The 24,754-nt window shown below is 40.7% G+C and overlaps 3 protein-coding genes across 4 annotated transcripts; 1 reads left to right on the forward strand and 2 right to left on the reverse strand.

The window, feature by feature from the left end:
* Positions 1–90: 90 nt before the first annotated feature.
* si:ch73-335m24.2 (protein eva-1 homolog C) lies at positions 91–11,492 on the reverse strand. Of its 2 annotated transcripts, none has more exons than XM_058075328.1 (8): positions 11,370–11,492; positions 5,087–5,292; positions 4,902–5,025; positions 3,913–4,065; positions 3,701–3,844; positions 3,053–3,124; positions 2,836–2,916; positions 91–703 (listed from the first exon to the last, which is right to left on the reverse strand). In XM_058075328.1, exons 1-8 carry the CDS (start codon positions 11,395–11,397, stop codon positions 312–314), a joined length of 1,200 nt encoding a protein of 399 aa, XP_057931311.1. In that variant the 5' UTR covers positions 11,398–11,492; the 3' UTR covers positions 91–311. The 2 variants fall into 2 exon arrangements, with proteins under 2 accessions (XP_057931311.1, XP_057931310.1); XM_058075327.1 differs by lacking the exon at positions 11,370–11,492 and adding an exon at positions 7,152–7,272.
* Positions 11,493–12,684: 1,192 nt separating this feature from the next.
* clic2 (chloride intracellular channel 2) lies at positions 12,685–21,675 on the forward strand. The gene is made up of 6 exons (XM_058075330.1): positions 12,685–12,911; positions 15,310–15,419; positions 15,739–15,864; positions 17,993–18,093; positions 18,459–18,640; positions 20,741–21,675. Exons 1-6 carry the CDS (start codon positions 12,858–12,860, stop codon positions 20,900–20,902), a joined length of 735 nt encoding a protein of 244 aa, XP_057931313.1. The 5' UTR covers positions 12,685–12,857; the 3' UTR covers positions 20,903–21,675.
* On the reverse strand, positions 21,554–23,903 carry urp1 (urotensin-related peptide 1). The gene is made up of 4 exons (XM_058076100.1): positions 23,801–23,903; positions 23,432–23,472; positions 23,244–23,349; positions 21,554–21,585 (listed from the first exon to the last, which is right to left on the reverse strand). The coding sequence occupies exons 1-4, from the start codon at positions 23,901–23,903 to the stop codon at positions 21,554–21,556; spliced, it is 282 nt and encodes a 93-aa protein (XP_057932083.1).
* Between the last annotated feature and the right edge of the window lie 851 nt (positions 23,904–24,754).

Here is a 24,754-nt window from a genome sequence, read left to right on the forward strand (position 1 = left end):
TGTATTTGTTAATTACAGAGGGTTCCAATATTTTGTCACTGAAAATTACTTGTGATATGCTTCACATTTTTGTTTATGAAACCCAACCCATTGTAGTTCAAGCAAGTTTATTTGCATAGCAATAATTCACACACAGGGAAACTTAAAGTGATTTTAAGGCATAGAAAACGAAAAAAAAAAAAAAATACTATTACTATTAAAGCAACGTTAAATACTAAAATATACATTAAAATCATAAAATAAAATGTGATGGAGTTAAAATAAAAAATATGAACACATAATGGAAAATGAATGGACTCATTAGAATGGACTCAATTATTGTAAGTTTTAATCTGATGAATGGCATATGGGCTGGTGTCAGGATGTGGCCACATATCTCCATTGGGAAGCTCCCTCCTGTTTTCCACACCCTGACCCAGCATCTCCACAGTCAGCGTGGAGGGAGCAAACATTTCCGCCATGCGATATGACTGAGTGAGTTGACGGAAGGATGAGGCATCCGAGACATCATCATCGTCTTCATAGAGGTCCTCCATAAGGTCCTTGTTCTGTCTGCTGGAAGATTTCATCTCATTTTTCAGATCCGACACCAGCTCCTTCACATCCTTGACCAGTGTGGAGCGGAGGCCAAACAGACAGAACAGGAACACCAGACCAGCACAGATGCCAGAGACAAAATATAGAGCCACTCTTTCAGGGACTCCTGAACAAGAAAACCATGTATAAGAGGAAGGACATTAACAGTATTCTTCACTCTTTGGATTCAAATTTGTTTAAATGAATGTACTTTGATGAGGTAACACATACAGGAAACATCTGTGCAGTTTTACATGTTGAAACAACCTTCATTGTAACATTAATTAAAAAGAAAGGTCGTGCTTTATACAATCTAGTGAACAATGATGAGGAGATGAAACCTCTATCGAGTCTTACGCATTGAAGTAACCTTCAGGTCCCAACATGATCAATTTGAAAAGGTATTATCTCCATCTAACTGTGATGATGTGTGTGTACAGTGGTGTGGAAAAAGGTTTGCCCTCTTCCCGATTACTTTTTTTTCATGTTTATGTTATTCAAATTCAAATGTTGGTCAGTGACAACACAAATGAACACAAAATGCAGATTTTAAATGAAATGTTGTATGATGGGGGGGGGGGGGGGGGGGGGGGTCTAAACCTACATGGCCCTGTGTGAGTTCGGATCCAAGTTGGTTTAAGCTTGAGATGGATGCACATTCTCCATCAGGATTTTTGGTGGACAGCAAAATTCATGGTTCCATTTATCACAGCAAGTCTTGCAGGTCCTAAAGGAGCAAAACAGCCACGGACCATAACACCACCACCACCACCGCCATATTTTACTGTTGGTATGATGTTCTTTTTGTGAAATGCGGCATTACTTTTACATAATGTAATGGGACACGCATCTTCCAAAAAGTTCAGTCTCGTCAGACCACAGAGTATTTTCCCAAAGGTCTTGGCAATCATCAAGATACTTTTGTTTTCTGGCAAAATTGAAACAAGCCGTAATGTTCTTTTTGTTTGGCAGCGGTTTCTGCCCAGTGTCTTTCTCGTGGTGGATTCATGAACACTGATCATAACTGAGGCAAGTGAGGCCTGCAGTTCTTTGGATCCTGTTGTGGGGTCTTTCGTGACCTCTTGGATGAGTCATCGCTGCGCTCTTTTATTGGGTATCTATTTTTGGGTGGCTGGCCACTCCTGGGAAGGTTCACCACTGTTCCATGTTTTCACCATTTGTGGTTTGCTGGACTCCCAAAGCTTTAGATTCTAGACCAGGGGTGGGCAAACTACGGCCCGGGGGCCACATCCGGCCCGCCAAGTGTTTGAATACGGCCCGCCCAATCTTTCAAAAGTATTTAATTTAAACTCAACATACAACCTGGCATCATGGCCTGAGCCAACCTTTTGATGGTTGTATCAATTTCGTTGTTTGACATGGTCTGTTGTTTACAAAGTGCTCCTGAAAAAAGAGACACAAGCACATAATAATAATAAAATTTAAATAATAATTATTGTATTATTATTATAACCATTATGATTATTATATTTATTATATTAATGCTAATTATTATATTAATTATATATAATAATATTGTTATATTTGCATATTTTACATAATAATAATATAATAATTATTATTTTAATTTTATTTTAATTATTATAATATTTTATTATTTTGAAAATTATTAAATATAAATATAAAATAATAAATAATAATAGCAGATTGCATGACAATTTTACAGATACAATAATACCAGGTGGACTGTTACGTGTAAAATATATAGTCTGCCCCCCCCCGAAATTTTGTTATATCAATGCGGCCCGCGAGTCAAAAAGTTTGCCCACCCCTGTTCTAGACTGATAGATGATTTCCACACAGGGCCATGGAGGTTTGGATTTTTTTCTCCCTTAGTACTAAAAAATGGCATTTTGTATTCAGTTGTGTTGTCGCTGTCTAATATTTAAATGAGTTTGATGATCTGAAACATGATTCAACAATATTCAAAGTTGGACATTTCCATTCATTACATGACAACGTATGGTGATTCAGTGTAAATTTAAGGGCATATATACAAGCTGCATTGCCTGTAAGCAAATATAATATACAGAACAATTTGTGTTGTCATCAGCAGACATGCTTGATGCTGTATATTGATATACACAATATGGACAGTAGTAGGAAACCATGATAATTATGTCTAAGAAGTATGTTGCAAAACTCTTTTAAGTGTAAGCCACATTGTGTAAACTCATATTTGACTGAATAAAAGCGTAAAACCTATAGCATATTTAACTTCCAAGTCTGTGCACATACCCAACAGTTTTTCTATCATCTCCAGAAAGTTGGTTAGTAGCACATTTTGAGGCCTGTAGGTGGGGCCAGTGTACCATCCACCTGCAGGCAAGAAGGGGCAGGTACCTGGGCTCAGACCAGCCAGTCAGACTTAAAGAATCCTTCCAATACATTAGCATGGCGTAGTAGTAATTGGAGAAGAAGCAGTAGTAGTTGCGTTGTTTTTTTTTACACTTACCGTGTGTGTAGTCTGAGAGCATGAAAGGATCCGTCGACCCCCGGCCCACATCCTCCAGAAGATACCTGGGCACTATCAATAGATATATAGACTTTATTTTAAGATGTGTGGCCAAGGCTTTTCACCACAGACTATTTTTTTGAAAACTTCAAAAGCTTCTTCTCTCAAAAGTGGTGCAAACAAGGGAAGGAAATGATAGATTTTTCTCAAAAATGCTCAAAATGGGCACTTGCCTAGAACATCACTAGAAAGTCACTTTGCATAATGGGGGACCTTAAAACAAGAACTAGAATGACAATTGTCCAGTTTCTGAAAATGGCAGCGTGCACTCTGACAAGAATGAGGCAGTAGATATGCAGTCATAACACATGACCACAAATCAACACAAACTTCAGCTACTTTCTAGTTCATGAATGGTGTAAAACCAAAGGATTATGTGGACCTGACCACAAAATGCACCCCTCTATCGAAGCTGGCTGCAGATTTGAATGGATTCTTCTTGGCACATGCGCTACCCCGCCACAGTTTCATAAAACCAAGTTTATCAGATTTTGTCAACAAGCTAGCCAAGCAAACCATGAAGCGGCTTACATTCAGTTCCAAACATGCATGCAGTAGCGAAGAACCAATGAAGAACCACATGCTCACCGCAGGTGTAGGACACTCGCAGGTGTTTCCTGGTGCCAGGGAAGCACGGGTCCCCAAAGGTTTGAGTATCAGCCAGCACTGAACAGTTCGCTCGACCATGACAGCGGCGTGACACCCTCCTCAGAGCCGATGGCGACAAACACTCTAAACAGCAAAAATAGCAGTTATTCACTGAAGACCACATTGAGGGGATGAGCTTTTGTGATGCTGACCCATGTCCACCTGGGAGCCACCCCCCTGAGGGCACAGGGGGCTTCCGTGCAGCAGGTGACCAAACGTGGCTGAGTAAATGGCAAGGACCGTGTGGTTTTTACACGCCAGCCTCAGACGTTCGTTCTCGCACACCAGCCGTGTGCGGTGGTGTGCTGCAAACACACAACATGAAGACACAGAAGACTGGGGAGAACTGCCAACAGGTGATAACGTACATAAGCATTTCAGAACTGGAGCACAATGCAACAAAACTGCATTACAACAAACAAGTATTGGAAATGACACTGTAGTGTCTCTCAGGGGACCTATTGTGCTTTTTCCACTTGTCTGACCTATAAATGTAGTTTGAATGTTGTATTGTGGTGTTAAACGATACCAACGTTTCAGATAACGTGGTTTGCGCAGTTGGAAGTGAGCCCTAAAAGACATTTGGGATGGTAAAACCATTCTGAAGCAAGACCATCACACTACCACCACCATATTTTACTGTTGGTATGATTTTCTTTTTCTGCAATGTGACATTACTTTTACACCAGATGTAAAAGGACACAAGTGTGGCCTGGAGTTGTGGGGTCTTTTGTCATCCCTTGGATGAGTTGGGCTGGTTGGCTGGCCACTCCTGGATGCTCTGAACATGGTTGTATGCTGCCGATTCTGATACTGATCATCCATTTTTTGATATGGGCGTGCCTGGTTATCAGCTGTACAAGCTGAGTGTGGCTGATCACAGCAGAGTGGGAGTGCAGGTGGGAGCGGGTGGAATAAATGAAAACAAAAAACTTTCTGTACGGGTTATCATGTGTAGCAGCTCTATAGGAGTCCACAACTCAATACAAAGGGGCAAAAATGAACAAAATAGGTTGTTTTTTTTTTCAATTTTCAACCAGTTCCAGCATCTCTTACTACTTCACAAGCCATAACGTTGCTGGGTGGGTGCTTCCAGAGATCTAGACCTACATCTGCCTGCTGTTACCCTGCTGTAGCCTACCTGGTCTGCACTTGTAGGACACTAGTAGGTACTTGCTGGTGAGAGGACAGGGGTCGGGACCAAACACGGGGCTTAAAACCGGAATGTGACAGGAGCGCTCATCCTGACACTCTGACAGCACTTTCTGCACACAAAAACAATGACTTCATCCCATGGAGACAATGGAACATTAGCATAATAATCACCTTGACAGCAACCGGAGAGGAGCACTCGGTGTCCTCCTCCACGGTTAGATTGGTCTTTGAGCTGGGACATAAATACTGATGAGGGACACGCCGTCCATAGAAGGCTGATAGGATGGCCACCGACGTCCGGGTTGGACACTGGATGGCGAGTGAATCCCCTTCACAAGCATGAGCCGTGTGATTCTTGAGGATGCTGTGAAGATATACTACGGTATAGACAAAGGATGAATCTATGACGCTGATGCTGGCTCTAAATCACATGATATGTACACAATATTTATTTACGAGGGTATATCTTGTACAGTTTGATTTTTTTCTTTCATCGTCATGACATGTTGGCTACGTCAAATGAATGTGCAATAACTGATTTTATCAATGTTTTACAACATTTTAGAATTGTAATTGTTTCTTAAATGAGTAAATGCACAATTGGCAACATCAGGGGGTCACCAAGGTCAGAGATACTTTTACAAAATGAAAATGGTCAAGAGCTTGGTCAAGAGTCATTTTTTGCAATATTTATTTACTTATTTCAAGCCAGCGTGGGTTTTCTCCGGGTACTCCGGTTTCCTCCCACATTCCAAAAACATGCTAGGTTAATTGGCCACTCCAAATTGTCCATAGGTATGAATGTGAGTGTGAATGGTTGTTTGTCTACATGTGCCCTGTGATTGGCTGGCCACCAGTCCAGGGTGTACCCCTCCCAAAGTCAGCTGGGATAGGCTCCAGGATACTACTGCGACACTATTGAGGATAAGCGACATAGAAAATGGATGGATGGATGGGTGTCAAGCCAAACAAAGGGAATATGTTTGTTTTACCGGAACACAAACCAAATGGTGGTATCCACAATTCATGTTTTGTATTTCTTTCTCGTCTTCTCACATTATTAAGTGAAAACCTGAGTGAAAAGCTGGTTTGCCTGCCTCTGCTGGGCCCTCTAGCAGCATTCGCTGCCTTCTGAACAGCAGCTGCAGCTGACTCCCTCTTCTGTGCCCTTGGTATCCCAGAGAGGAGAAGAATGCCTGCAGTCATCCGTCAGTTTAGCACCATTGCTGAGATCAGTGTGCGTTTCAAGCATGGCACAAACAGTCACTCGTCACGGTCCATGCTAGCTGTGCCCGCTCACTGGACAGCCGAACTGGGGAAGTGCCCAAACTGACGTGTACCCACCACATTTATGCTCACAAAGTCAGAAGTGGTTGCAGAGGGCACGTGTGTCACACGTCATCCATAGCCGGACGCAGCCCTGCACGCAACAAAAGTGCCTCCTGCACTAAAAGGGCTACATGGCGTCCGCATGCTCCCAAATCTGTACCGAACCGGTACTCATCCCCACATTTTGCCCACACTTGCAAGTACAGCGGGTTGGGGCCGGGACCGGGGCTTTATAACCGATGCCTGATGGATGATCACATTGCGAGCCTCAAACTCACCACACCCTGCCAAGTGCTCGCCCACCAATGCCGTACCAATCTAAAGCTTTTCAAAGCCCATGTGTGTGTTTTATATTCTATATGTGTGTTTTGTATAGTAGTTTTCAAATATAGACTTTTCTAAAGTGGAAAGAAATATTAATGCTGTTTTTGGGAAGCTGAGGCAAAGGACCTCATAAAGGGTGAGATATGATTCATTAAAGGTTTGACATATTTTACTGACTGACTCATTTATGAGCTAAAAAAAATTTCAAACTGGGTGTTGCCTCGGTCATTGGGTGTAGCTTTTCATTTATTTGGACTATGACCACACATGTAAACATGCACAACAATAGAAAGTGGACAAGTGTATCTGTGTGTGTGTGTGTGTGTGTGTGTATTTTGAGACTTCAAGAAGGCAGTACCAGGCACAAGCTCACAATCAACTATTCTTAGAGCCCTGAAGTCCGTAGAAACACACAAAAATTGCCACAAATAGACAATAACATAAAACTCCTATGACATAATAAGTCACGAGAGTTCGTTCTCTCTACTTTGAACTCTAATACTGCACATCTCCGCATAAGCAACATACATTCTCTACTTGCTAGAACATATAACCACTCAACTAAAACAACGGTAAGACTTACAAGAGAAGTCAGGGGCTGAATGAACAGTGTTGATCCCCACAGCCAAAAAGGAGAGGAACCAACAGAACCTCCTTGGTGCTGTCATTGCGTAAGACTCCTCATGTCGTCTTCTGTTACTGTCGACGAGATCTGTTTCTCAATGGTGCCTTTGTTTTTTTTTGCCATAAAGACGCTTTTTCACAGAGAATTCAGTGCAGTGAATGCAGATATATGCAAAGTTGCTCATTTTTTACACACTAATTTCATTTTTTCACAATAAAAAGTATCCCATTGGCTAAAAAACATTTTCATATGCCAGCCACTTGGCTCTTACAATGGTAAAAACATTCAAATTACTGGCACACTCTTCATACATAGCAGAGAGACAGAGTACTTGGAATTGGACCTGCAACATCTGAGCTGAGTTCCTCATGATAAGCAAGTACACACAGAGATGGACAAGCGTGTCATGAGACAGAACACTACCTACTGTACCATCACCGTGCTAGCATACACACACCATGTAAAACCATGGAACAACAAGTACCAGGTGAGTAACACACATTCACAACTCCATACACAAACCAAGTACCACAATGCATGCTGGGAGCTGGCATCACTCTAGATTATGGTTGTGGTAAAATTAGGCATGTACAATAATTAAAAGGGTTCATCTGATTCATTTCATTCATTTTCTACCGCTTATCCTCACGAGGGTCGCAGCGGTGCTGGAGCCTATCCCAGCTGTCTTTGGGCGAGAGGCGGGGTACACCCTGGACTGGTGGCCAGCCAATCACAGGGCACATATAGACAAACAACCATTCACACTCACATTCATACCTATGGACAATTTGGAGTGGCCAATTAACCTAGCATGTTTTTGGAATGTGGGAGGAAACCGGAGTACCCGGAGAAAACCCACGCATGCACGGGGAGAACATGCAAACTCCACACAGAGATGGCCGAGGGTGGAATTGACCCCTGGTCTCCTAGCTGTGAGGTCTGTGCGCTAACCACTCAACCGTCGTGCAGCCGTTAATCTGATTCATCACAGTTTTTTATTGATTAGTTATGATTAAGACATATTTATACATTTTTTCAACCCAATCTCTCACTCCCAAAGATGTAATTATACAATATGACTTATAAATTTTTTTCTTTTATGCTTTTTGGAGTAAATGTTCGAAATAAACTGCCACATGGCAGGCATGCTTGTTCTGGATGCCGCAGTGGGGGCTAGTATCGGCCCATATCAATACCACGATACCATACTTTTTCACTGATATCAGCCAATACCGATCGGTAGATGATCGAGCGGAGCAGCCGAGTGTGCAGGCGTTAATTACAGTACGCTAAAAAAGTTTATGTTTCGTAATGAAATAAACTAGTTAACCCCGTAAAGGCGTTATTTTGACGAAAGAAAGAAAGAAATGGCACGTTAAATATGCGTCTACTTAATAGCATTGATGGACTTGAGATCCATGAGCAGTCGTCTTGAAAATCACCTCATCTGAAATTCTTGTTTACATTTACTTTGCACTAAAACTATTATTATTGCTGCTTGGTTTCTGGTAAAAATATGCTGCACACCTTTTCTATACCACCTGTCCTGGGGCCTATCCTGGAGGAATGCAGCACAACGCCAACTAACTCTGGCAATATTCCAAGCACACTTGACGACATATTTTCTACAAAGCGACTAGCGTCAAATCGAGCAACTTTTTCTGTCATCATTGAGGAGTTTTCTAAACACCTATTGCTCTGCATTGTGTGCCCAAAGGTAGTCACAATATTTCATTTTATTTTGATGAAATGATGACAATTTGAGATGAACAAAGCAAAAATCAAGTTTATTTGTAGTTCTTCATGTGATTAAGGTGTTTTTAACTCACTTGTCACTCACTCACTTTACCTCAGGTCTGTTCATTTTCATTTCACTTCATCCTAATGCTAATGCTAGTGCTAATCTGCACCACTGGTCATACCTCATGTCTCATGTCTGTTTAGACTGTTTACATTGTTCATTATTTAGTTTACTTGTTGTAAATGTATTTAGTACTTGCTGCACCGGGGGTCCGAGAAGACTGAAATTTCATCTATGCTGTATGTCGAGCATGTATAGCAGGGGTGCTCATTAAGTCGATCGCGATCTACCGGTTGATCGCGGAGGTGGTACTGGTCGATCGCTGGTCGATCGCGGTGTGACATTAAAAAAATATCATCCCAGCATCAATGCCGTCACTTGATTGATATACAGGGCAGCCATTCAGATGACAACTGAATGTTGCCCTTCGGGCGACCAATCAAATCAAACAACGTCTCTAAGTGCAGCAGAACTTACGATGTCAGCCTATCATCCATCCCCGTTACTTGATTGACATACAGGACAACCAGTCAGATGACAACTGAATTTTGACCTTTAGGTCACCGCTCATACGTAAACAGCGATGCAAAGTGCTAAGCTAGTCGGCGAATTGCGTCAGATTTTAAGCCCTCGCTAAAGTTTATGGTCACTAAAATGAGTGAAGGAGCTGGACCAAGTAAAAAGGCAAAAACTGGACCAAGTAAAAAGGCAAAAAACATATCACTTCCATACGGAATGGGAGGTGGACTTTTTTTTCACAATGTCTTTTTCGAAGTGCATTTGCCTGGCTAACCTGGCTATCAGCAGCTACTGTCCGGACTATGCATCCCTGGCTGGTTCAATTCAGTGCAAGTCATCAAAGTAAACTCAGGTAATTACAAAAAATGTTAATAGTTAATTATGTGTGTTTTGCAATATTGGCTCATTTGGTTATGTAAGGTACATCAACATACATTGTACGTACAAATAATCCTCAATACATTTGAAAATAAATAGATGTTTTGCATTTTTGTAGTGGGTAGATCATTTTGACTCGGTCATTTTAAAAGTAGCTCGCATGCTGAAAAAGTGTGAGCACCCCTGCAATGTATAGCATATTTGACAATAAAGTTGACTGTGACTTTGATTTGACATGGTATGCAAATGATATGCAAATGAGACAATGGCATCATCTAGCAACTTCAGAGGTACCCTGAGACTCCCAGTCCTACTCCCAATGCTTCATGCAGTCCAAACCCACCCGCACCCCGTCTCCAGCGGCCTCCTGGCAACTCGACTTTGACACCCCTGATATTAAGACGTTTTTTTGTGCAGTTGAACCAAAGCTCTGCGAAATACACATTAGAAAAGAGTCTCTTTTTTGTCCTACAATCTGATACCATTGAATGGTGTTGTGCTGAGGTAAGTAATTAGTGTGGACTAATTGCTCTGTGCTGTGAAGTTCATATTTATAATATTCATTCATTTTGTACCGTTTATCCTCACAAAGGTCGTGGGGGTGCTGGAGCCTATCCCAGCTGTCTTTGGGCGAGAGGCGGGGTACACCCTGGACTGGTGGCCAGCCAATCACAGGGCACATATAGACAAACAACCATTCACACTCACATTCATACCTATGGACAATTTGGAGTGGCCAATTAACCTAGCATGTTTTTGGAATGTGGGAGGAAACCGGAGTACCCGGAACATGCAAACTGGGTGGAATTGAACCCTGGTCTCCTAGCTGTGAGGTCAGCGCGCTAACCACTCGACCGCCGTGCTGCATATTTAGATATTTACATTTTTGCATCTTCTTGCATAGGAAACCTGCCTTTGTGTGGGTTTGTGTGCCTTTTTGTGAATTGAAGAAATCAGATTTGTGGGACTTTTTTCTTCCGTATGTTGGCAAAATCAATATTCCCTGGTAGTCAACAGAGAAGGTTCTGTTCTGCTAAGATAAGGCATTTTTTCCAGGTTGTCACTTCCAGCTGCCGTGTGTGTCCAGCAGAGATATGTGTCTCTTTTAACCAGAGAGCGCCTTCCTATCTTTCGAGAGCTCGGAGAGGAAGTGAGAGGTCAATGGCGATTCCTGTTTCTCCGCCGTTTCCAGGAATACTCTGGAACCCCCTTCCGCATAAGGGAATATCCTTACAGTGCTGCCAGAATCAGCGGTTTTGATTTACAACCTTTTTGTGCATCTTTTCTAGCTCAACCCCGTGTTTGTTGTTGTCACGGCAACCAAACACGAACATGCAACATAATGGGGGAATGGCACTGGAATCATTTGTCACACAATCTCTAATAAACACTCCCTCCTTAGCAGCGGAGTGGACGCTATAATGATCACTTCAACAGAGCGGCACTCCCACTTTATTCCACAGTAAAATTCCACTCACCTTCATTAAGAAAGGTCTTTGAAATCATGCATTTTTCCAGCTTGGCCTTCCTGGAACATCCAGATAGCAAGAAAGTCACTTTTTGTACCAGCCACCCACAGTTGCGTGTTCTGCAATGTTCCAGGATTCATTCCTCTCATTTGTGATGAAAATTCCTGAAAGTACCTCAGCCCCGATAAGATAAGGAAGACAAGAACTTAGCACATTCATGCTTTTGGTGTACTTTCTTTTCAAATTCCTTACAAACCCTGACATAATCTTACTCATGATTGAGTTTAAGGAAGTTTTGAATGGGGGTTGGGGGGGGGGGGGGGGGGGTTAAATTCCACTTCCTCCATTTACAGAAAATGATACTCACTTACCATAAATGCACAGTATTGGAAACAACAAGTAAAACAATGGAAGATTTGAGGGAAAAAAGCTTTAAGGAACTGTCCAAGGTATGGTTCTTTTACCATACATTATATTATACACATGTCAAATACATATGCATTTTACAGACACAGTAAAATGAAACCTTTAACATCATGGACATAGGGTGAATTAAGACACACTGCTGAATACTAAACAAAATATAAGATATGATCTGTTTTATTCAACTGTACTGTATTATCATACAATTACATGATTTAGGACTTGGATGCAAATCAAACTTTTCTCCTTAATTTCCTGAAGGACACACACACAAGGAATGACTAAAGTTCTCATATAATGTAATCTAAATGACTTTCATTATTTTAATAAATAGAAAGTTAGGATGTTACTTATCTTATGGATCATTTCATTAATTTATTCTCAGAATATTTTTTAAACAGAATGAACACTTAGACTATAATCACCGTTAAATCCCCATAAATAAAACCATTTCCCCTTTTTGCGTGCCTCTTGGACATACAGCATATGCACATCCATTGATTGATTGCTTTAAGTACACATTCCACACTCTTCAAGTGTCAAATATATTTGGATTTCTTTTTATACACACAATGTGGCCATGAAGGCGACCTTTATGCTTCTTTTTCAAGTGTAAAGCGCGTCATTTGTATTAAACGCTAACAAAATAGTCCTTCCCATCCACACATACACATGCGCACACACACACACACACACACACACACACACACACACACACACACATGTCTAATAGTGCTGGAATGTGAGTGGTTAATGATTGTATTATTATTGAATCATAGCTTTATCATTTCCTATTACAATATATATTATTCCTATTGCTATTTTAAGCTCCTCCTCATAGATTTTGGCAGCTGGTATATAAGCGAGCGTGCACCCCGCCCCCCTTTCTGTGGACCCTCCCCCGGCACTGACAAGTATGTTGAGAGCTGATCCTCCTGTGGAGACCAAACATCAGCAGCCTTGAGGCGTCCCAACACTCTTTGCTGAAAAAAAAAACCACTTGAGGGAACTTTTTTCACAACTTGAGGTTTGTATTATTTTTTTTTAATTTTTTTAAGGAAATTTTGGGACATCATGGCATTACGGCAACATTCAGAGAAGGAGCCAAGCATAGAGTTGTTTGTCAAGGTCAGTGTTTTTATTTTTTTGGACATGTTGAGTTGTATGAGTGTAACTGTATTATGTTCCTGAATGTAACCTTCTATTTATTTGGAATATTGTGTGAATTAAATGACTAAAAGCAAATGATATTAAATTAAAGGACAGCCACATTATTAATCCCAAGTATTAACACCCCCACTGAAAAGGAAAAAAAAGACATAATAAAGATATTCATACTACGGAAGCAAAGGTTACAAGATGACCCTTTTTACTGAACAGCATAGAGACTTCCATCCATTTTCTATGCCGCTTATCTTGTCCTCACTTGGGTGGGAGTATGCTGGAGCCTATCCCAGCTGTCTTTGGACGACACCCTGGACTGGTGGAGCGTACAAACATTTATTCATCTAAGGAAGTGCTTCTCAAATAGCCCCTGAGAGGCTTTCATGTCAATGCAGACCTACCAACATGTACACATGTATAGTACTCAACATGCAATTTGATTCTTGTATGCTCTCCATTTTCTTGCTGGTTTCACTTTCAAGTTCAGTGTGTATAGATCAGGGGTCAGCAACCCACGGCTCCAGAGCCATATGTGGCTCTTCGGCCTCGTTGTTGTGGCTCCCTTTCGCAGTATTTTTTAACACCCGAAAATACGCATCTTTGTAATGAGTTTTTTTTTCTTAATCTGACTTTCTGTGAGACCCTGAATGAATCCTGGCTGATTTTTTTTTCTTTCATTATTGTCATTGCACAATAACACAGCAGTGAAATTGCCAATGAAATGTCGTTGCCTGGCTCCCGTATAATAATAAATAATAATGTGGAGAATAAATAGAATTATAGAATTATATATATAGAAATAGAATTCTGACTAGTGATTGGATGAGCTTTTTTTTTGGGAGTTTTTAATTCTGTCCGAACAGATGCCTTTCTCTTCTCTGCTTCTCTGGCTTACATTTATGCTTTGCATGTGGTGAGAAACAACAATTTCTTGTATTCTGTTATTAAAACTGGTCAAATTAAGAAAGATTCAAACTTTCGAATTGTTTTTAAATTATGTTTTTTTGCGGCTCCAGTCTATTTTCCTTTAGTGAGCATGGGGGTAAAATGGCTCTTTTGGTAGTAAAGGTTGCCGACCCCTGGTATAGATAATAATAAATATTGTCTAGTATTTCATCTCTAACTATCTAATGTAACCTTAAATGTAGCTCTTCCTCCCATAGACTTTGTAGAAAGGCTGCAGACGTGATATTACGTTAATCACGACAACCAATCAGACGCCAGCCTCCTCCATGTGTTTTGATTGCCTGACGCACAGCAGATGTCGTTACGCTTCTTTCCGTCAGCAGAGCGTCGTGGCTCGTGGCTTGTTGTTGGGTTTTATGTGTCTTATCAGAGCGCAGGCACAGCAGGTCTTATCGCAGCCCAGAAAAGTGAGCAGGGAGCCAGCAAGCAGGGAGCAAAGTGGCTGATTGGCCCCAATACTCACACAGGCGGGCACACCCGCTTTGCTGTGGGGGGGGCTTGTTTCTCCACCAAAACAGACGTTTCCATACAGCATGAGTCTGGAAGCGGTGGGGAACACCCTGGAATATTACATACAACACATTCAATACATAAGAGTCTTTTTTCTTACATTTAGGCTCTTTCCTAACTGAGAGTTGCAAGGGAGGGGCTCACGTTTTTTTTTTCTTCATGAAGTAATCATTTGTTACGGTGACCTCAGCTGTTTTAAAAACATAACACAGGCACACCCGCTTTCATACACATGGATGCAAACACACACTAACGCCTTAGAACACCTTTTCCTCTGTATACGTTTTTCAGTTCCAGAGTCAAACTGTGACCGTCATAAACCTCTTAAATAACTCAATAACTGCACAGGCGATGTTGGAAGTTACGAGTTAAAAGGGGACCTATTATGCTAATTTTCATTGAGTTGTGGGCTCCTGTAGAGCAGCTACACACAATATCCCACACAGAAAGCTTTCTGGATCTTCCACATTCTGCACCTCTTTTTGCAGTGTGATTGGTCACTCCAGAAGACTTGAGATCATTTGCGTTTGACTTCATTTAGCCATTTTGATGCTTTAAAAGCGTCTTACAATTAGCTTAAATATGCATGAAGAGACATCTTACTGTTAGAACATCATTAAAAAGTCATTTTGGGGGTCTGCCAACACACTGTATAAATAGCCATACCGACTGAGCAACCAGGACAGAGATGGTCAAAGTCTATGGTTATCATCACACTTTTCTCATTTGCCATCACTTGGAGTTTTTGTGTGACTTTATACAAACAAACCGGTCGTACGGTGGTCTTCCTCCGAAACGCAGCCCACCCTGGCTTGTGTCGTAGAACATCAACACGCAGGAAGAGACATAACATGGCCGCTATTCTCTCTCTCTATGCACGCGATAGGCCGGCCATGACGGCGAGAACGTGGGCAACTGCCCCTTCTGCCAGAGGCTCTTCATGGTGCTGTGGCTGAAAGGAGTCAAGTTCACCGTGACCACTGTTGACATGAGGAAGTAAGCACCCCTCCTCTTCCTGTCCACAAAGACCTCTATTAAAGACACACAGGAACTGAGGTGTTGTTGTTTTTTTATGCAATAGCGCAAAACTTTCACACCGTCAGGATACAAAGAGCTGAGTGTGGACCCTAAACAAGCATTGTGGGAACTTCTCAGGGTCATTACTGCTCAGGAAACATATAAAGGATGCTTCTAATGAATGGCTTCAGAGCACATAATGGGCCCATGATGTAATAATGGAGGGACACGCCCATTACACAGATTTTCATCCATAACAGCAAACCAATGAGATGTTTCTCCATCTTTCTCCACACAGGAAGCCTGCGGAGCTAAAAGACTTGGCCCCTGGCACCAACCCTCCTTTCCTGCTCTACAACGGCACCCTCAAAACAGACTTCATCAAAATAGAGGAGTTTCTTGAGCAAACGCTAGCCCCGCCCCGGTACGGTGCACGCCACTTGCACTTGAACGCTGACTTTGTAAGGATAACTAGAAGCCAAACCAGTTAGCTAAACAGTATGCAAATATTACACAACAAATTGCCAAGCACTAATTGTGTGTTTGTTTGGTCAGTTATAATAGCACTTTACAATCTAGGTCACGGGTGTCCAAAGTGCAGCTCGGGGGCCACAAGGCACAAGAACAAAAAACGCTGATGACCAAAAGGATGACGAAGCAACAAAAGAAACACATGAGAATAACTCGAGCAGCAAGTACTCACAAGAACGGGATTAAAAGCCAGAAAGCTTGGCTACGGGAAGATCACACACGTGGCCGAGCGGCGGGCGTGCAGCATGGAAAGCTTGAGGGACAATCTGGCTATGCGCTGGTCGGTCTCAGAGCAGAGCTTCAATAGTCAGGTCTACATGGGCCACAGGTGTGCAGGAACAGGCCGCCTGCTGCTGCTCAGGGTGCAATGCAGACAAAAGGCAGCAGGGGGCAGCAAAGGACAACACGGATCATGACAAAAAATATTACAAGAAAAAAATCCAACTAAATCTAACTATATTGAAATTGTACAAAAATGATGTAATATTATGAGGGAAAATAATAATAAATAATAAGTAATTTTAGTATCATAAAGTTGAAATATTAAAGTTAAAAATATTAAAAAAGTATGAATAAAATTGTAACTGTTGGAAAATTTGATTGTGGAAAAAGTTGGAATGTTATGAGAATAAAGTAAAAAGTATTATGGAAATAAAATCATAATTATGAGATAAAATTGTACATAATTATGGAAACTGGAAGGCTGGAAAAAACAGGATTTTATGAGAATGAAGTAAAAACTGAAAAACAGAAACAAAACATATTCTAATGAGAAACTATGTTGCAATTTTATGAGAATAAACTTATAATATTGTTAAAAATATTATTAATATTATAATAATATTAAGAAAGAATATGTCATTTAAGTAGCGTAAGGTTTAAATATTACATTTAAAGAAAACTATTTTTTATAACTTGCAATGTCACGAGAAACAAACAGAAATAAATAATGTGTATTTTTTTGTTGTTTTTCTTGAAATATACAAACTGTACATAACTTAGCATACCTGCTGTACATTTTGTTGCTTTACAAAACATCCTTTCAATTTTCCGTATGTGCACTGAAACAAAAATGTTTGTTGAATGAACATAACTTTATGCATGAAACAATTTGATGTGAAACTAGATTATGTTGACTAAACTAATAATATTTAAGTACAGTCAAATAAACGACACTCTAAAACTCAACCTCAATTATTAGGAGTAGATTTGACTCATTTTTTTAGTAAATAAAATGAAACCCATTTTAAATGTACTTGAATAAATGAAACTTATCCCAGCTGACTTCAGGCGAGGGACGGGGTACATCCTGGACTGGTTGTATAAATACCAGGGACAGTTTAGTCACCAATTAACATGCAATATCATACACAACATCACCCACCACAAATGTGATGTGGACAACTAACTTTTTTCATATATCAATTAATATTTCAATTATGAATTATAATTATAAATGCATGGACTACCCTTGACGCTAGTGAGGAAAGGGGTATGTTGCCATGGTGATATTACATAAAAGCAGTCCAACTACTTTGTGTTTCAAATGTACTTCTTCCCTGAGATCATATTTCTCCTCTCTTGTAGAGAAGTATTGGATGACATTTTTAGCTAATTGCTTATTTTTAGCCTTATGCATTATTTTAGCTGTTTGAAGATGAACTATATCAGCAAGTTGAAGTATTTGTCATTTTAGAAATAAGGAGTTAGTATGTTCTCTGTAGGCGGCATTATGAATTATCCTTACTGACCTTTTTTGCAGTACATTTAGCCAGTGAAGATTGCTTTTATAGTTATTAGCCCATATTTCCACACAATAAGTAAGATATGGTAGAACCAGAGAGCAATAAAGAGTGTGGAGTGATTTCTGATTGAGAACAAATTTTGCTTTGTTCAATATTGAAATATTTCTGGCCACCTTATGTTGTATATTTGTAATATGAGGTTCCCAGCTCATATTTTCATCTATTGTGATCCCCAGAAGACAGTATAAAAGAAACATGTACTCCTTCCTTCTTCAGGTATCCTCACCTCAGCCCACGAAACAAAGACTCCTTTGACGTGGGCGCTGACATTTTCGCCAAGTTTTCAGCTTTCATCAAGAATACACCAAATAACGCATGTGAGTCGCTTTCCTTCTTTAAAGTAGAGGTTGGATCAATCATCCATATCAGTATATCCTTATCATATTATATCCATTTTATACTGATTACAACAAATGAAAGGCAAATGATTCAATGATCTTGGATAATGTCCATTTCCAAAGTATGTTAACAGTACCAATCCGTACTAATTTTTCTAGTATTGCCCGCCTCTACAGGTGAGTTACAGTTTTAAACATATAAACAGCATATATGAGTGTGTGTTTCTCACGCACTTTTGCCCATAGCTCATACAGGACACTCAGTCCCGTTACTTTTGATACACATCTTGAGTGTATGTATATACAGTATATGTTTATGTATATGTTTGTTTGTGGGTCTACAGTTCAGGAGAAAAGCCTGCTGAGGGAGTTTAAGCGTCTGGACAATTACCTGAACGCTCCTCTTCCTGAGGAGGTTGACCATAACTCCCAAGAAAGCATCAGCATCTCCAAGAGGAAGTTCCTGGATGGTGACCACCTCACATTAGCTGACTGCAACCTGCTGCCCAAACTGCATGTCATCCGGGTGAGAACAACATATGAGATTTAGAAATGTAGTCAAAAGTGACTAATTCATGTCATGAATCACGTCAACCTTTTTAGTGTAATTAAGCAGATATGACGGCAGACGGAAGCACAGTGGAGCATCCCCACACAGTCACACAGAGTCTAGACTTCATTAGACCGAACACACCAACATCAGTACCGTTCCAACACCATATAGTACGTACTGTATGTACCTCCAACTCACACACTTCCTCATTCTTATTAGAAGAACGTGAGATGTATTCAGGGACACTCCGAACACCACAAAGCCGGCTTTATAATGTGTGTGTAAATGATTTCTATTTCTGAAAATGTTAGACGCTACAGCACAGTCCTTTTTTGTCATCCTAATAACTAAATTAGAAAGGTACGGAATAAGAGGATTAGTTCTGAACTGGGTCAAAAGCTACTTAGCTGACAGGAAGCAATACGTAAAGCTAGGATACGTAAACACATCTGCAAGTTCATATATTACGTGCGGAGTTCCCCAGGGGTCAATACTGGGACCACAACTGTTCAACTTGTACATCAATGATATCTCCAAAGTCACGAAAGACTTAAAGCTGGTATTATTAGCGGATGATACCACTGTTTTTTGTTCTGGAGGGAGTACAGACGAAATCATTAGAAAGGTCAGAGAAGAAATGGTCACACTAAAAAGATGGTTTGATGATAATAGATTGTCCTTGAACCTAAATAAAACTAAAATCATGCTGTTTGCTAACAGCAGAAAGGACACGTACCAGCAAATACAAATAGACGGTGTAGACATTGAAAGGGTGAAGGAAAATACATTTCTGGGGATCACAATAGATGAAAATATGAGCTGGAAACCTCATATTACAAATATACAACATAAGGTGGCCAGAAATATTTCAGTATTGAACAAAGCAAAATTTGTTCTCAATCAGAAATCACTCCACACTCTTTATTGCTCTCTGGTTCTACCATATCTTACTTATTGTGTGGAAATATGGGCTAATAACTATAAAAGCAATCTTCACTGGCTAAATGTACTGCAAAAAAGGTCAGTAAGGATAATTCATAATGCCGCCTACAGAGAACATACTAACTCCTTATTTGTAAAATCACAAATACTTCAACTTGCTGATATAGTTCATCTTCAAACAGCTAAAATAATGCCTTAAAAACCTCAAAGTGTATTATGGAAAGCAGGAAGTGAACAAATGGAACAGTTACTGATTGTAAAAGTACCAGATGGAGGGGTAGGATTTAATAAGCTTCAAGTTCAAGGTCAAAGTTCAAGTTCAAAAACACTTTATTTATCCCCGAGGGGCAATTTAAAGGACACAGAGAGCAGCATATGGAATAAAAATGTAGAAAGCAGACAAGGACAAGTAAAAGAGCAGACACAACTGAACACACATGTACCTAAGAGAATAAATAGTAATTAAATAATTTAAAAAGTATAACAAGCTAAAGGGAGGTTGTGCGAAATCTGGATAGGGAGGGGTCCAAGTTCAGAAGCCGGACTGCTGTAGAGACAAAGGTAGCCCTCCTCCTTTGTGTTCTACATCGTGGGCATCTTAGTCTCCGACCCGATGGAAGCCACTCAAACACGGGGTGTAACGCGGGGGAAGGGTCCTGTAGAATCCTGTATGCAGTCCGGGTTATTTGTTGATCGCAGTGTGTAGGAAGAGGTCTCACAGGATGGCCAATGATTTTGGAACAAACATTTGAAATACTGATTAAACGAGTCCGATCCTGTAGATGCAGTGAATAAAACCATGAAATGAATGAAAAGGCCAAAAAGTTCTCAATGAAAGCATAATAGAAGGTCAGCAAAAAATTTTTGTTCACTCCAAAGGAGCTCAGCTTCCTCAACATGTACAGTCTCTGATTGCACTTCTTGAGGATCTCCTCTGTATTAGATGAAAACCTCAGAAGGCCATCAAATATCTTCCTATTCCTTTTGGACATGTGGAACTGGGAACTGATTATGGGATGCACTCAATTGTAATCTGATGCATGTTCAAATGAAATAAAACCATTACCATTACCATTACCATTACCATTACCATTACCATTACCATTACCATTACCATTGTTTGCTTTCCAGATCGCCTCCAAGAAATACTGCGACTTTGACATCCCGGCCCAGCTGACGGGTGTGTGGAGATACCTGCACAACGCTTACGAGCAGGAAGAGTTCAAACAGACGTGTCCAGCCGACATCGAGATTGAGAAGGCTTACTTCAGTGTGGCTAATAACAGGAAATAAACCTTCATTATCTGACCTCTTTTAGGCCGTGTTCACACTTGTGGTTCAGTACTTGGTACATACTTTGGTGCCGTTTCCTTAGCGTTTATGCTAAATATTCCTTCCCAGCAGAGAAGCAGCACTTCCAGCATATTTTCTCTTACTCTTGTTTGTCACTTTTGCATGCGTTTTTCTGCCATTTTAACACTGGGCTATGTCGTGTTCACATTTCCGCTCACGTGAACTGAACCGCACCAGAACTGCTCAAAACCGGGAACATGTTGGATTCAAGAGGCCAAATGTGCAATGGACTGTTATATAATTGAGCAGATTTGTGTTTATAGTGTACATACAGTATATTTACACCAGCTGTTTCCAAACTGTTTATTTCTATGGAAAAACTGGTCTACCAGGACTAGTCTTCTCTATCTGATTGGTTGACAGTTGACAATGATGATAGCGTGTCACTTTTCCACCAATAAAACACTGAAAGGGGCGTGGCTACTGTGTGAAATAGTCATGGCTGAGAAACAGATAACACAACACTCCCTTTTCTCATACTTGACTTTATTGAGACACACCAAAGAGACAATCGTTAGCTTACAATAGTCGTAAAAAATAGATGTTCTATTGAGCTTCATTCAAAGTGTAGAGTGGTTGTTTGCTCCACATCTAATTGGTCACGCAGTATTTCCAGAAACAAGCTGTAAAAAAAAAACAAAAAAAACAAAGCTGACAATTAAGAATAATTCAAGACAAATTTGTACACGGCTTTCTTTTTGTTTTGGCCAAAATGTAATAAATACTTTTTTTTTTCTTCAATATGTTGTGATTTTTTTCCAATTATGTTGTGATGTGTATTTTTTTAATAATTACATTGAACTTATTCACTCAATATTTCATGGATATTTTCAGTTATTTAATGGTCATTTAAAATATATATTTAATATCATTTTTACCTAAATAATAGTACAATATTTTATGAAGCGCCAGTATGAAAAGCCAGTTTAATCGCAACTATGGTGAAATCTATAAATCAGTCAGTTGAAAATCATGATGTGGAAAACATGAAATCATGTATTAAATTCTCCATGAATGAATGAAATCATGATATTTAGTCTTAAATATCCATCCAATCAATCCCAACTTGACTTAGAGGATGTTTCCTTTCTCATCTGGGCAGGTTTCACCAGTTCATGCTCAAAGACTAGGTGGGACACACCAGTCAGACTAGATAGGACAGCTCTAGTCTGAGAGCTCGGTGCAAGATCCAATCTATTTATCCTCTAAAGGAGGAGGCGGGTCCAGACAGGAATGGTTGGCTCTGGTTGGCTCTTGTCAAATGATGATGACTGGATCCAATGGAGTGGAGCCTCTGCCTGCCAAAGATGGTTGTTTGGGTGGCATCACCTTCATAAGCATCCCATCACGTGTAACGATGGTCATGGACCCATCTGCCATGTGCCTGCTTGGTTTCCCCAACTTAAAAATGGGTGCATTGGTCCCTGCACTGTCCCGCATACACCAGATTCTTCTTCTGGGTATGGAGTGTCCTGTTATTGCGTCTGCTACTCTTGTCTTCCTCATCCGCCTTGCTTTTGTTCTTTCGGGAAGGAAATACACTTTTCACAAACTGTGTGGAGGTTTTGTGTAAACACTAACATGGAGGCCAGGTCGCAAAAAGCCAACTTTTTGTGTCCCCTGAGTTAATGTGCTCAGTGAAAGCTAGCACTTCTTGGCTTCTAATCTTGACCCATGTGTCAATCATAAAGGATTCCATAGCTCTCCTCTGGCCCTTTGTTGGTCACCATAAGGGATACACCACCGTGCTTTTGTCTGTAAGAAGTTCCCATGAATTGAAAATAGGCAGTATTGAGAAAAAGGTGTGGTGGAATCCCGAGTCGGAATACGAGTGAACAGGGAGGTGACATCAAATGAAACTAAGTCCGTTGAGTTTTGGATGTAATGTGGCGTTTTGGCCACCAGGGCTGCTAAGATCATACTGAGCAATATTGCAAGTTACAGAGTGAATACTGCTGACGATGGGTCTGAGGGGGACCCCCTTCTTTGGGTATTTCTGGAAGACCAGGAATGGGAACAGCTAATGGTTTGCACTTACTCCATGATTTTCTTCTTATACCCACTGGTTATGCCATTTTTTGGTCTTTATATTTGTTGGCGTCATTGAGAAGTCTAAGTGGGTTGTCGTGGTTACCAAGTCTTTGGGCATGAACTGATGAAGCCTGCTCAGATGACCAAATATGATCCCTCACTATTACTGATATGTATCCAGAATGTTTCCTACAGGTTAACAACAAAGCTTGTGGCAACTCACGAGTTTTGTACCGTCGATTTTTCTCACCTCTTTTGTTGGTTTTGGGCAAGCCCTGCTCCGATCTGAGGAACGCTTGAGAACGAAGCTTGTCGGCCACTGCCAGTTTCAGAAGTACTTCTTTAAGGCCCTCAACCTTCACATCAATATTCCCAAAACATTGTGGACTAATGCAAATCAAGCTTTCTTGGGATTTGTCAATGCAGACTCGGACTTACCATGCTTGCATAGTTATCCTGGTGTGGGGACTCCTTGGGTCCTTCAACAGAACCAAAATATATGTTGGCTTTTTGCTGAGGTATTAGTGCACGTCTATCATTTTGCTATACCTTTATTCCAAGATTCTCTTTGGCCGTTGTGTTGCATCAGGAGAGGATACAGATTATTATCCCCTTCTGTGTTATAAGAGGCAAAATCTGTGGAAAACATCCTCATATTAATATATTTACAGCAAAGCTGGATGGGATTCTTCAGGATTTATTATCTCATTGCCAAATGTATATAATAATTATATAATATCAGTGCCAAATTGTAGTACATCAAATAAAACATTGAAAGATGAAAGATGAATTGAGTTGTGTTCTTACCCGGCTGTGCCTCCAGGTTGGTCTCGGGATAGAGAGGAAGTGCGTGCGTCCATCTTGCAGAAGAAATGACAGCTACAAGGTGAACCACAGCTAGCGACAGCATGGTGACTCGCTCTCTTTCTTCGGAGGTGGACCTTTGTTGCGCCCAGCTTGGCAAAGAACTTCACTTTTATACCCGCATGCAGGCCATCCATCACAATGTGATCAATACATTATCATCCCAGCCAGCGTCGGCCATTTAATGGATAAGGCGTCATGGACACCATTTAGAGGAGGCTGTCAGTCAACTGAGGCCTATCTCTGCTTGGACAGAGAAGCCTAACAAATGTTTACACGCCTGCTGTAATAATGAGAGGCTGTCTGGTGAGGTTGTGGTGCTTTATGTGTGATGCCGCACCGACGTGATGGGCTCTTCCAAAGCATCATCGCTCATGGTGGACTTTTTTGTACCAAGTGCAGACAAAGGTCATTGCGACTGTCGATGTCATTTACTGTTCAACAACGCACCTGAATCATCATTCATCAACAATCCACTCCTTTAGGAAATGTGTCAATTCCATTGGGACCAGTTGCACCATCTAATAAAAAGAACAGCATCCGAAATGTAGCCTGGGGGTATTGATTTACCTCCGAACCTCGGTTAGCATTTCCCCTGATAGCATCAAAAATGTACGCCAAAAACATTACAGTCATATGGAAGTGCCAGTGTGCAAGGCATTATTGGAAGCAAGCAGAGGCTGGACGAATTCTACATTTGATCAACTTTACTTAAATATTTGTCAGATCAACACAAGTATTGTAGACGTTTGGACTTGTCTGCACCCTTAATCACAAAGCAATTGTATCAATTCGTTCAAGTCTCAGCAATAATCTGCTTCATAACACACATTATACAGTACATAGAAGCCATCTGTGTTGACAACTTAGCAACACTAAGCTAGGGTGTGCAGACAA

This window comes from Doryrhamphus excisus, chromosome 6, assembly GCF_030265055.1.
Source record: "Doryrhamphus excisus isolate RoL2022-K1 chromosome 6, RoL_Dexc_1.0, whole genome shotgun sequence".
NCBI lineage: Eukaryota > Metazoa > Chordata > Actinopteri > Syngnathiformes > Syngnathidae > Doryrhamphus > Doryrhamphus excisus.

Excerpts from the sequence above, each read along its gene's own strand:
- si:ch73-335m24.2 (XM_058075327.1), bottom strand. The coding sequence starts at position 7,236 with ATGACAGCACCAAGGAGGTTCTGTTGGTTCCTCTCCTTTTTGGCTGTG. Across the intron at positions 5,026-5,086 it reads CCTCTCCGGTTGCTGTCAAG|AAAGTGCTGTCAGAGTGTCA; the intron begins GTGATTATTATG and ends TTTTGTGTGCAG. Across the intron at positions 704-2,835 it reads GATGATAGAAAAACTGTTGG|GAGTCCCTGAAAGAGTGGCT; the intron begins GTATGTGCACAG and ends TTTCTTGTTCAG.
- clic2 (XM_058075330.1), top strand. The coding sequence starts at position 12,858 with ATGGCATTACGGCAACATTCAGAGAAGGAGCCAAGCATAGAGTTGTTT. Across the intron at positions 12,912-15,309 it reads GCATAGAGTTGTTTGTCAAG|GCCGGCCATGACGGCGAGAA; the intron begins GTCAGTGTTTTT and ends TGCACGCGATAG. Across the intron at positions 18,094-18,458 it reads GAATACACCAAATAACGCAT|TTCAGGAGAAAAGCCTGCTG; the intron begins GTGAGTCGCTTT and ends GTGGGTCTACAG.
- urp1 (XM_058076100.1), bottom strand. The coding sequence starts at position 23,903 with ATGCTGTCGCTAGCTGTGGTTCACCTTGTAGCTGTCATTTCTTCTGCA. Across the intron at positions 23,473-23,800 it reads CAACCTGGAGGCACAGCCGG|GACCCAAGGAGTCCCCACAC; the intron begins GTAAGAACACAA and ends GTTCTGTTGAAG. Across the intron at positions 21,586-23,243 it reads GCCCAAAACCAACAAAAGAG|CTTGTTTCTGGAAATACTGC; the intron begins GTGAGAAAAATC and ends TTTTTTTTACAG.